The sequence below is a fragment of the Micropterus dolomieu genome, linkage group LG20 (genome assembly GCF_021292245.1).
Source record: "Micropterus dolomieu isolate WLL.071019.BEF.003 ecotype Adirondacks linkage group LG20, ASM2129224v1, whole genome shotgun sequence".
Lineage (NCBI taxonomy): Eukaryota > Metazoa > Chordata > Actinopteri > Centrarchiformes > Centrarchidae > Micropterus > Micropterus dolomieu.
The window spans coordinates 23498561-23510796 of NC_060169.1; the positions used below are offsets into that span (position 1 = coordinate 23498561).

At 39.3% G+C, this 12236-nt stretch overlaps 1 protein-coding gene across 6 annotated transcripts in view; it reads left to right on the forward strand.

Moving 5' to 3' along the window:
* The first annotated feature begins 94 nt into the window (after positions 1-94).
* The window catches only part of cnsta (consortin, connexin sorting protein a), a 22203-nt gene continuing 10061 nt past the window's right edge, over positions 95-12236 (forward strand). The window contains exons 1-7 of one of the 6 annotated variants that reach the window (XM_046032416.1): positions 108-170; positions 3500-3565; positions 4004-4400; positions 6589-7235; positions 9496-9526; positions 11005-11091; positions 11449-11530. In XM_046032416.1, coding sequence (XP_045888372.1) covers positions 123-170; positions 3500-3565; positions 4004-4400; positions 6589-7235; positions 9496-9526; positions 11005-11091; positions 11449-11530 — 1358 coding nt within the window. In that variant the 5' untranslated portion in view covers positions 108-122. Of the gene's footprint in view, positions 257-368; positions 480-3499; positions 3566-3998; positions 4401-6588; positions 7236-9495; positions 9527-11004; positions 11092-11448; positions 11531-12236 lie in introns of those variants that run through there. The other 5 variants (XM_046032419.1, XM_046032417.1, XM_046032418.1 and 2 more) reach the window with 5 other exon arrangements.

Consider the following 12236-nt stretch of genomic DNA (forward strand, 5'->3'; position numbering starts at 1 on the left):
GTTTGCAGTATTGTTAAGAATAGCCCCTGCCGAATAATAAAATGCATGTACTGCCAGTGCTGGAACAGAAGATGTCGACAGTGCATGTCCCAGCTGTTTCTCAAGCAGCACCCGGTCCAGGCATGACAGCGGCAGCAACGACCCCTGGCAGCCTGTCGGTTACACCTACAGTGAGTATGTAGCTGCAGTCGGTAACAACATACTCAGCGAAGTGTCTGATGTCCCAGCCTTTAACATCCACACTACCTTTTCAGCTGTGAGTACCGTTTAGCTCTTTTGTGTCGCAGAAGGGTGTAATGATGTGAAAGCTAGCGCGTTTAAGTTAAGCAAATGAAGGTGTAACGTTAGGTTTGAAAGATTTTCTGTGGCCAGATGTGTCAACCATAACGTTACTCGGCTAGGTTAGCTGACTTTAGCTAGCAACAGCAGCATACAATAACGTAGCCGATGACAAATTTGTCGCCGTAGCGTTAACTTAGGTAAGTTATCGATATAACGTTACAGGCATTAATTTCTACATTGTATGCTGTTAAGGTAAGTTATGCTAGCTTTTTACTAAACATTGCCAGGTTAATTAGCCGACTAGCCACTAACCAGTTAACGTAAGTGTCAACTAACGTTAAATAATATGGTGGAAATGACAGTCAGTCTGCTGTCACTGCTGCATGGATGTTTTCTGTCACTTTCCTCTGGTAACGTTAACTGTTAGAGTCATCAATCAGTTATATTTATTTTTATCTAACGTTAACTAACTTAGTTTACTAAGAGAACATTTTTTGACTAGCAATAACGTTAGCTAACGAAAGAGAGTGGCTGGTCTGAACCTTTTTTATATAAAGTTTATGGTCTGAACCACAACCAGTTACTGATAATGTTTTACATGTCATTTGCTACATTATTTTTTACGTGAGTTTAGCTAATTTATACAACGTCTAACTTACACGCAAACATAACTTGACACCCGTCCGTGCCAGTTCATTTGTATGTAGCTCTGCTGTCTGTACTAGTCTCTATAGCGGCCTGTCAAAGGACAGGGTCTGTTTCTTCCACCTTTGTATTTGTCCTTTTGGCTGGATTCCCTTTCTCCATTTGTCCCTTCTTCTGTCTTTCATTATTTATGGTCCCCTGTGGAGTAGGGCACAGACAAAAAGAGGAGAGGATGGACGGTTGTATGGACAGATGGCTCTGTGGGACAGGGACATTAAGGATACTGTAGATAATATAAAACAAAAACATCCACATAGCATATGAAAGAATTATGACAGGTGCTGTAACACCTGTGTGTGTAATCTGGAAGTTATTGTTGCATAAGCCTTAATGTCATGGTTGTTTGTTTTATCTTCCAGAGGGACATTTAGAGCTTGGATTAATTAGACACCGAAACAGTCTCTCATCTCATACTCGGTTATATTTGTATCTCAAAGCCATGTTAATATCTAGGAATCAGATTCAGCTTCCCTTTGGGATATAGGACATCTCTTATAGACCTCATACAACCCAAATGCAAGATGGTTACATAGGTTTTTGACCTCCCTTTGGAGTCTGGGGTCATTAGTGCTGATTTGTTCATGGACTCATCTCCCAAGGTATTTATCTGTGTCATTTGTATGAGTTAACATATTATACTGTATGTACCCCCTTGAAAATGAGATGCTGCATCTCAAGGGGCTATCCTTCAATAAATTCAACTCAAATTCAATATGTACAATTGTCCATAAGAGTTTTAATAAGAGAATGGACATGGGGAACCTTGCTAGGTGCGTTTGTCTTGGCTTTCTTTTTTCTTTCTAGATGTTTGGGCTGAGTCTTACACAGGCCAATACAGGATTACAGGAAGAACAATTAGCTTGCAGGAAACGAGGACAGCCTTATTCCTCTGAGATAGGCTTTCATTAGCCTGGATGTGTGTGTTTGTGGAGGCTTTGGAGTGAAAATATTACCATAATTAATAAAACAGTTTTGTTGGCGTGGTATATAGCCGTGCCTATTGTAGCCAGCCAGAGATAAAAGGTAAAGTCGGTGCAATGTTTTAAGAGAAGTCATTTGTGTGAGGCTCTACTATAGTTTATATTGAAAGGTGTATTAAACTTATTAGATGAGTGAAATGTTCCATGTGTATGGTGAAAGTTGGTTGTACTTTTGACTGCAGTCGGGAATACTTAAAATTATGTGTCAGTGCCATATTATTTTTATAGCACATGTCCTTTGTAATTGTTTTACAGACTTGAATGCAGACTTCATGTGCTTACATTGGTCAGTCTAAGTAAAGTCCAGAGATTGTCTGTAAGGGGCAACATAGACAAAACAACCTAACAGAGGTTTTGTGTCAGTCTTTGTGTTCAATTTGTTGCTGAGTCAACTGTGAACATAAGTAAGGCAGTAAAATTCAAAGGCAGGCTATTGCATAATACTGAATTGCGTTGTACACTGATTTACCAGTTTGTACACTTGCATAATCTACTGTAATCCAGTGCAGCAGTCCAACAATAAATCCAAGAAGTGTTAATTTAATTGTATATTCATTTTTGAAGATGGTGATAGGTGTTTTGGATTCCAGTATACTGTGGTTTATAGTATTCTCTCTGCATGTAAATAAGGGTGGACAATATATAATTTATTGCATTGCGTGTACTGCCATGCATCACTTTGCCCCTAGTCACTGTCACTGCTCCTCCAATGTCATAAATCCTTCCACAATAAATTAACATAGCAAGCTTGTAAATGTGTTGCTCTCTCTTTTTTCTCTCTCTCAGTCTTGCTGCTTGTACTTAGTGTCTCATGTCTCAGTTGTAGTTTTGGGCAATTTTGCAAAACTGTACAGTGTTTAGCTAGTCAGTGGTTTCTTACAGATTTAGGACTTGTCATGTCAGGTGTATCTTAAGAATCAGTGAAAGTCTGTAAAGAACCAGCAGGAGAAATGGGGTGAGAAAGGGATTTTGGTTTAGAACCATCATGGGAAACTGCATGGTAAAACATAAGTGGTGCCTCCAAAAACTTTGCACATCAAATACACTTATATCAGACAGACCCCCCAAACCTACCTGCACCCTTTTTTATTTTATTTTATTTTAATTATTTTTTTATTCTTATTTTCATTTGTATGTTTTATGGGAATGCTCATCTTTTTATGTCTTCACTCTTTTCCTTTCTTTACTTATTTCTCTCCTAATGAACTGTATTGTATGTGTTCTATGTGTGTAAAAAGTTTTCTTCGCCTTACTAAAAAATGTTAATCACAAAGAAAAGGGATCAGTGAAAGTGTTCTAAAAACCCGTAATGTCTAATCACTATGTACATCAATGCATTTGTTTGTGTGTCGGCAAGTCTTCTATTGCAATACAAGGTGTTGGTAGGACTGTTTTTTTTGTTTGTTTTTTTTGAAATCTAAAAAGCCCTAGGGTTTGTTTTGACAACTCGGGAATGATGCTAAACTTGTTTTGTATGTCTCACTCTGGAGTGTGACTTTATCTGTGTTTCTTATACTTGGATTGTCATATAGGCGGCGCTGACATTCGGGCTGAAAGGTCAAAAACGTTGTGACGGTGGTGCCAGATGGATCATGGTGGTGAGTAATTCAAATTCAGTAAAGCATATCATCGGGGTGGTGATGGTGCATAGAGAAGATGCTTGCCTTTGCTGTGGGAGACCTGGGTTCAATTCCCACTGTGAGACATCCACCATTGTGTCCCTGAGCAAGACACTTAACCCCTAGTTGCTCCAGAGGCATGCAACCTCTGAGATGTATAGCAATTGTAAGTTGCTTTGGATAAAAGCATCAGCTAAATGAATAAATGTAATGTAAAATATCACAAAGTATTATCTGAAAATATTCAAAGCAAAGTGAAAATAACTCAAAGCTGTTGAGAATTAAGACAGCTGGCTGCTCTGTCATGTAAATATTGAGTCAAAGTCAACTGAATGACATTCAGACTGCGTAGGAAGTTTCTTACCTTATTAATTTTGTTGTAATTTTCCCTGAACCTTTATGTTATCTCTAGGTCAGGTTGAGAAGGAGGGCAGAGTGATGTCCCATGTTCAGGTGGGCGGGGTTGACTTCTGTGATAACCTTCCCACACCTGAAGCTCTCACTGCCCAAACTCGCAATCTCAACGAGACAAACACGCTCACGCAGACTCACAGTGTCCCTCCCTTACAAAATGAAGACGGAGGAGGGTGTGGGCTCATTCAAAAAGCCTCTCTTAGCAACAATGGGAAGGACATGGTGGAGGAGCAGGCAAAGGAAGAATACGCAGGAAGAGGCAGCGAGGAGGATGACGAAGATGACATTGATGAGGTGATGAAGGAAGAAGAAGAGGAGGAAGAATCAGAGGAATCAAGCTGTCTAAATCGCTGCCAGTCTCCAGACACTCCGATGACTGATTCCTCCTATTCAGAAACTGGTAGGGAACACATGGACACACACTTTCACACACGCTTTCGAATCTTCTTTTTACTTTTTGCTGTAAATCCTTGGCCATTTAGGGGCAGTAGAACACCAACACAAGCTAACAGATACACAGCCGAGTAGATTATTAAGTTGTTATGGCTGTTGTATAGGCAAACAAATGCCTGTTGGCACATCCAACAAACATAGAGAGTCTTTTCATGTCCTCCAACCCCTGTGAAAAATATCTGGCTGCTCAGCTTTCTTCACCAGTTAGTCACCAAAGTTGTCTTTCTGCCGTTTGTCACCAGGAGGTAGTGTGTAGTGGGTTTATCAATCATTTAAAACGGTTACCTGCTGTTGCTGGAAACTGGGTGACTGAAAGTGAGTGACTGATTGAGAATGAAGTATACAGAAATTTTGCAGATGGTAAACCAAAACAATGAGCTGAAAGAGGCTAAAATGTTCAGTAGTGCTTGCAGAGTTTTGTGATAATTCCCTGGGATTGTCATTGGGAGCGACCCCTTTCAAATTACACAAGGATTGATTCATTGTTGATGTGAAAATGTGATTAGTGGAGCTAAAATAATCGTAAGAGACAAGGGAAAAAAACACAATCAAATCTACCAAGGTAGTGTGTTTGTTACCTAATTAGGCAGTTAGGCCACAACAACTCCTTCCAAAGCTACAACAGTTTATTCTTTAATGTGATCAAACGTCTTATTTGGGAGCCAAGGTTAAAAATAAAAATAATTTTAAAGTGTTAAACTTAAAAATGTGATTTGGAATTTTTTGGGGCAAGATCGACAGAAACAAAGATGCCAATACACAGTTACTTTGTATGACAACATACTAAATAAATGTAGACCCTAACAAAGGTGGGTTTTTTATTGTGTAATGATGTTTACATAATTTCCAGCGTATTTTAAATTAAACACCAAAAAATCTGATCCTCCAACAAATGTAGTGTGAAAATAGTATGCCACTTGTTTACAAATATTGACCTAATTTAAATGTTTTAAGATAGACTCTTTCTATGAGTTATTGAGTATTAGCTTTCACTGCTTAAACAGTACAAGAAGTGACTGTGTAGTGAAGGACTGCTCTGCAAACACTGGTCTGGCGTACTCGCTGTTGTAGGGACTTTTGTGTGTTTTTAAGTGGTCAGCATTTTGGATTAAGGTCAGAGTGACTGAGGGTGATGATGTCAATTCTGACGTGACTGACAAAGAGAATTGAGGGAGCCAAACTTGATAAATAAGATGTAAGGAGGCTATGTGTAGAATTCAAGAGAGATAGAATATAGATAATGAGAAGAGGGATGGATAAAGAGAAAGATAAAAAAGGAGTAGATCAGTACATCTAGAGTAGACAAAAAGAGTCTTTCTTGCTTGTCAGACATGGTAATCTGTAACAGTGTTTGTCAAATAAAACCAGTTGCACTCGCACTGTGTGTGTTTTTAAACAAGGAGCAATTGACTTGTAAAGAAAGAGTGTGAACCTTTTTGTTTGCTCAGTTGCTCTCTGTGGTTTCTAGAGCTCCATTCCCCACAAGACAGTTATTATCTTATAGCTGTGTATCCAAAATCTGAAGTAATCCATCTTTTTTTCTATGTATTAGGCAACATCCACACTACTACGTTTTTGTTTTAAAACTGAGGTTCAAAGCGAAAACAATCTCCGTCCACACCTGCGTTTCACCTGTCTGCACTAATATGTTACTCTTGAGTTTTAAAAGGAAAACGGTGTCAACCGCGTTTTCAAACTTCTCCATTTTAGGAGTTTGGATCTGTCGTTTTAGTCTGGACGGCGGTTGCAAATGTAGCAAAAGGTCTGCGTTTTAAAACGAAAACGTAGTAGTATGGATGTAGCCTTATAATGCTTCATTAATTCATATTCCTGTAAGTCAGTGAGATCTATATTACTAATAATAATAAGCCAAGGTGTTTGATTTATTTTTAACTGCTCCAAATTTAGTGAATAGGGTGTGACTTAATCTTCTCATTTCAGTCCCAAATCTAATTGTCAGTATTGTATTATGACACAACTCCAACAGTACATAGATTATATAATATACACCTGTGTTCTCAGGAGTTTTAAACTGCTGTTTGTGAGTCATCTTGTTTCAGCACGTTCACTGTGCCCTAGTTAATCTTTCTCTCATCTCTTTTTCTGTTTGCTGCTGTCTTTCTTCCCCTCTGTAGGCAGTCTGTTGGAGACTCCATATCCTTTCAGCCCTGGGACCAGTCCAGAGCCTACATCCCCTGTCATTCCTGTGGTCAGTCCAGAAACAGCATATCCCATCGGTCAAGTGCAACACAGTGATGTTAATGTGGACTCTCAGAACTCAAACACTGAGTCAGTTGCCTGCACCTCAGGGCCAGTTACCCAGGGACCCAGACCCCATTCTGCCACACTAACCATAACCTCAGACACCAGGCCTACCAGCCCACCTGGGCCTACATGTATCTCTGAAGCTACAGACAGGATAGCAAAAAATACCAACTTCACTACAGAACATCTGACCTCATCCACAGGTCCTGTTTTCAACCATGGGCTCACATGCGCCAGTTCATATTCAGGACCTATCACCTCAACTGCAGAGACATTTACAGTTACTGCTTGCACCACAAGGCTCAACACTTTCTTTGCTTCCGATGGTACAGAGTCCACCTCCTCCACAGGACCTATAACCTCAAATTGGGAACACATTACCTCCACTCCAATGCCCACTTGTGTCTCAGTCTCCACCTGCGCCACAGGGCCTATTCCAAGCCCTGCTCTGCTGGAGTCTCTCGAGCAGTTGGCACAAAGAGGAGATGACACTCACCTTCCACAGTACCTTCACCAGGTAACCTGTCTGTCTTACTTTCTGAAACGTGTATCACTGTATCAGTAGATCATTTGAACAGACACTCTGGTCTTTAGTGGTTTCTTAATGTTTTTCTTGCTGACTTTCTGTCATTTTAGTCTCTTTAAACTGTTACTCCCATACTAGTTATTAAATTACTGTTATCCACTCGACCCCATAATCAGCATGGCACTTTGTACCCTGAGGCTTGGGTGTCTTGAGTGCACACAAAGACAAAGCAATCAAGCATATAAACCACATGCACATAAAAAGCATATGCTCTCTTTCTCTGCGCGTTTCTCTGTCACAAAAAGACATGCATGACAGGACTTGAATGTTATAGGGTGTGTGAATATTTCAGTTTGATTTAGAAATCACGCACACCGGAGCTAACCTTACTTTCAGGCAAACAGGTGTGTGTGTACGGGGGGGTGTTCATGAACACAGGTGTGCTTCTGCCTCTTTTACAAATATTTTGGTAAAATACTGTAGCTAATGATTTCAGGGTGTGTTGTGAAAGCAAGACTACTGAAACTACTGAATCATGATGTTGGCAGTGTGGGGAGAAAAGAGTTTCTAACAGCACTATAACAGCAAACACTGCTTTAAGCAAGATGCCGAACACAACCTCTTGTTATTAATACGAAGCTTTGCTCCTGTACTACAATTGCGATAGTAAAGAAATCGGATTACAGCTGTTTAAAGTGTCATTTCATGATGCATGTGTATTTGCAGGTGTGTGTGTGTTTGTGTATTGACGTACGTATACACGTACGTCAATACACACACAAGCCTCACAATAGTATATTGTGATAACTGTTAAGATATTAACAGTCTTTCTGCTGTCACCAGTCTGCGCTTTTAAAGAAATTTCACTTACTAAAAAACGCTCTCCTCTGACAGCAGCTTTACAACAGGTACACAGGTCTACAATTTGTCTAAGCTTAACCCAACAATCAAAAGCAATTATTTGCAGGTTTAATTAAAGTTGAAGATTAAAGGTCAATAATCATTTGCGGCTTTGTTTTGCACTAATTTCTGGTTTCCGCCTACACATCAACAATGATTACAAACATATTCGTGCCCGCTGCTGTTACAGTGAGGACGTGACATGACCAACTTTAAGTCATAAAAAATGAGAGGTCATGTAGATGGCCTAAATGTAGCAGTGCTTTTTGTTGCTGAACATCGCATTTAAATCTCTTTGCTTGGTCCTTGTGGACTGCATTGTCAAAGTTCCTGCAGGGCGCTCATTTGCATCATTTCATTAACAATGGTGAATGGTGAAAGTTTGCGAAGCCAACACCAGCGTCATAAATATGAATGGTTAGGAAAAGCCAGTGTGGTGGGCCAAAGAATGGACAAATTATTCAGACGTCATTGATTTAATTAGTTGTATTTATTCTATTGAAGTGTTTTAGGTCACAAACATAATGTGCCAAACATACTGATCAATATTGAAAGGTAGGGGAAAAGCAGGAGAATATATATGTATTTTAACATTGATGGATGATTGATAACAGTGATGGTTGTCCTATTTTTGGAGAAACAAAATCCTGAATCTTAAAATTGGACTGTACTTTTGGTGGATAGGTGTGCCTCATGGTGTAACTGATGTGTAAATATTGTAAAAAAAAAACAGAAAACAAATTTAAACTCTTTCCATCTTCATATCTGAACCAGCACAGTTGGCTCCAGAGGTCATTCAGTCGTCACCGCCCCTCAATTCATCAGAAATGCGAGAGCCTTTTGTGCCCTCCTTTCCTCTCTCTCTCTCTCACACACACACACTTCTCTTGTTCTGTGATCAGCTGAGCAGCATGAAAGCGACACTGGCTGAAGAGAGGTATCTACCGTGGTCTCGTTTTTCTGTCCTGCTTTTCACTTTCATTTTCACTCACTCTCCTAAATTCAAGGGCCTAACTATTTTATTATGTTCCTGAGATCGGATTATATATTTTCTATCATTTTTAATGATTATAGAAGTCACCGCAGCCGTAGCAGTGCAGTTCCAGCTCTGTATAGTGTGGTGTTTTATGTTATCTATGTCTCTCTTGGTGTATTGTTTTGTACTTTGTCTGATCTTGTGTGTCATCGTCAGGGTCCATTGAACATGAGCAATATTTTGAGTTTGGTTTCAAACCCCAATGGAGCTACTTTACCTGACAGCTTGTGTGACATAACTGAGAATGAAAAAATATTTTAAAAGCATGCACTTTAATAAAAGTTCTAATCCCTCTCTCTCTCTGTCTCTCTGCAGATTGCTGAGGCCTTTGTCCTTCACAAAGACTGTATCCTTATGTTAGTGTCTGTGTGTATTGGGGCTGGGTGAGGGGGTAGGGGTGGCTTTTATTGTAATTTGTACTGTGAGTGTTATACTCTTATCTCCTGTACATTTGCTTACCTTGCTGCTTGCCTGCTCGTCCATACATGCGTTTTGATTGTGGTTTTCTTTTTATTTACTTCTACTACTTGTCTATGTTTTTTTTTTTTTTATTTATTTATTTTTTTATTTAAACGTAGAGTTTGAGGATTTGGAGTTGTTGACTTGTCGCATTAAAGCTACAGTAAATTACTTGATGCCTCACTGACTTTACACACATTGTGATTAAAAAGAGAGCAAGAGATTAGAGAATAGACAGAGGACAGAAGAGTGAAAAAGAACTTCTCTGGGAAAAGAGAAAAGGAAGCAAGGAAGAGACAGCATGCATAAGAAGAACATGAAGAGGGGAAACGGAGAGAGGAAAAGCACCAGTAGCTGAGCTGGTTTATACAGAAAGCCCAGAGGCTCACAAGGCAGAGAGGCAGCGAGAAAGGAGGCACATACGCTGAGGAAAGATAGATATCGGATTAAAACTCAGATCTGACAGGTAAGAAAAGCTACAGTATGTTTCCAAAATAATATACTAAAAAGATATTAGCATTTACATATAATTTATGAGAACACTAAAATAATGATTATCAAGTGACCCTGTACCCTGTTGACGATGGATGGATGGATGATCCTTTTTAGTGAAATAAAATTATGCCAACCAGCTAAACCTTTTAGCTGTTCTAAAGGTTCTTCTTCTACTTATGGTCTACATTATGTAGACCCTTGACTGTAACCAAAGAGCCTTCTGTTTTGACATTGAAATGTTGATTGTCACTGTACAGTGCATACCAACAACCTGAATACTTTACAGACACACTCACAGAAAGAGACACCCTCACACAAATCCACCCATACATTTACAGCCAATAAAGACAAAATATTAAACAGAGTAGACGGAAGAGATGGGGATCCATGAAATGGAAGAAGAAACGCAGGAGAGTGAGCATGAGAAATTACTGGAAATTTTAACAGAGGTTTAATCAGAGGAAAGAGACGCAGTGGGATGGAAGAAATGAAAGAGGCAAAGAGAAGTGGAAAGCTAGCTTAGCTACGTCATGCACGCATAGAGGGTTAGTTAGAGAGAGAGAAAGCGTTGAGCCATGTCAAAGAAGGTTTGTCTTTTGGCTGCTCATATCTATAAACATAAAAGACTGCATGCTGGAGCACTTATCTCCCTCTGTTTTGGCCTGAATATGTTTCCTCCTCTCTCTGTCCCTCTTATTGTTCTCCTATTTTTTTTCAGTCTCACTTTCTGTTCTCCCTTTACTTCTGTCAGCTGTAACGGTTCCTGAGCAGAAAACCAGTTGTAAAGCAACCGGTTTTCTGTAGGACCTGTAGAGTGTGTGTGTGTGTGTGTGCGCGCGCGCGTTGTATTTCTTAACCTGTGATGTTCAGACCAACGGGCGTTATGGTGCATCCAACTAGAAAGAGACTATCACCAGAGAGTATTGGACAACCTGAATGCGCTACAACAACAGTGGGGTAACACATGCATACACAACACACACATTTCAGATGCATGCATGCACAAATGTAGTGTATATTTTTGTCTGTGTAACAAAATACTTTTAATGATTTAATATAATATGGGTTTCTTTACATATTATTGAATATCATCCTTGTCATTGTATGTGTATGACTACAGCCTCTGTGTCTCGCCCATTGGATCCCAGTAATGTACAATATATTTAATGTAGTTTCAGTGATCATAAAATGTAAAATTCCATCAGGAAACATTTATGAATATGGACTCAGATAGCTCAGCTCTTAGAGGCTTCTTCATAGTTATAACCAATGCTTTTAACTCTCTGCATCTCTTTGTGTCTCCGTCTCTCTTAGAGGGTCAGGGTAGAAAGACTTCCTCCGATCTGGCAACCCCACATCTGGACACTCTTAAACACATCTGCCAGACACACAGTCGGTCAGTCTGTATGCATGTGTGTGTGCTCTTTGCATTTCTATGTTTTCTTTGTGTTGTTTGCATTTATGTGAGTAACTTTTGCATCTAGGGTGTTTTTAAACCACAAACCAGTCCAACATTTTGGGAAATATGCTTGTTCACTGTCTTAACCAGACAATAAGATCAATTTCATTACAGAAGTAGGTCTGATATGTGTTTGACTTAGTTTGGAAGAAAAGGGGAGTTTCATCAAAACTTACATACAACTTAAATACACCTTCCAGTGACTACGGCTAATATGATACATGTTTTATTCCAATGTTGTGGCTTGTTAATTAGCAAACTAGTCACCATCTCATGCAAATTTGGCAATGAGATGCTGCGCACAGTCACTCCATTTAGCAACTTATGGTCAAGAAATCACTAACATGTAATTCCTTACTCCTTTGCTCTTTGTGACTGAGATACATGTAAACAAGACCTCTTTGGATTTATAAGAATGCATATTTTTTTCTCTTAAAACTGAGCAATGTTGTTTCTCCTACTTTTTTGTCTTTCTACTGTTCCCTAACCTGTCCTGTTCTCATCTTACTGTAGTTAAGATTGTATACAAGCATATTTACCCAACTGTCAGACACTTTCTTTAAATGTACGGCATGTTAAGGTAGACTACAATATGTGTGGTGGCTTTTAAGTTGTTGCAATATTCCAGAAAATGTTGATTTCA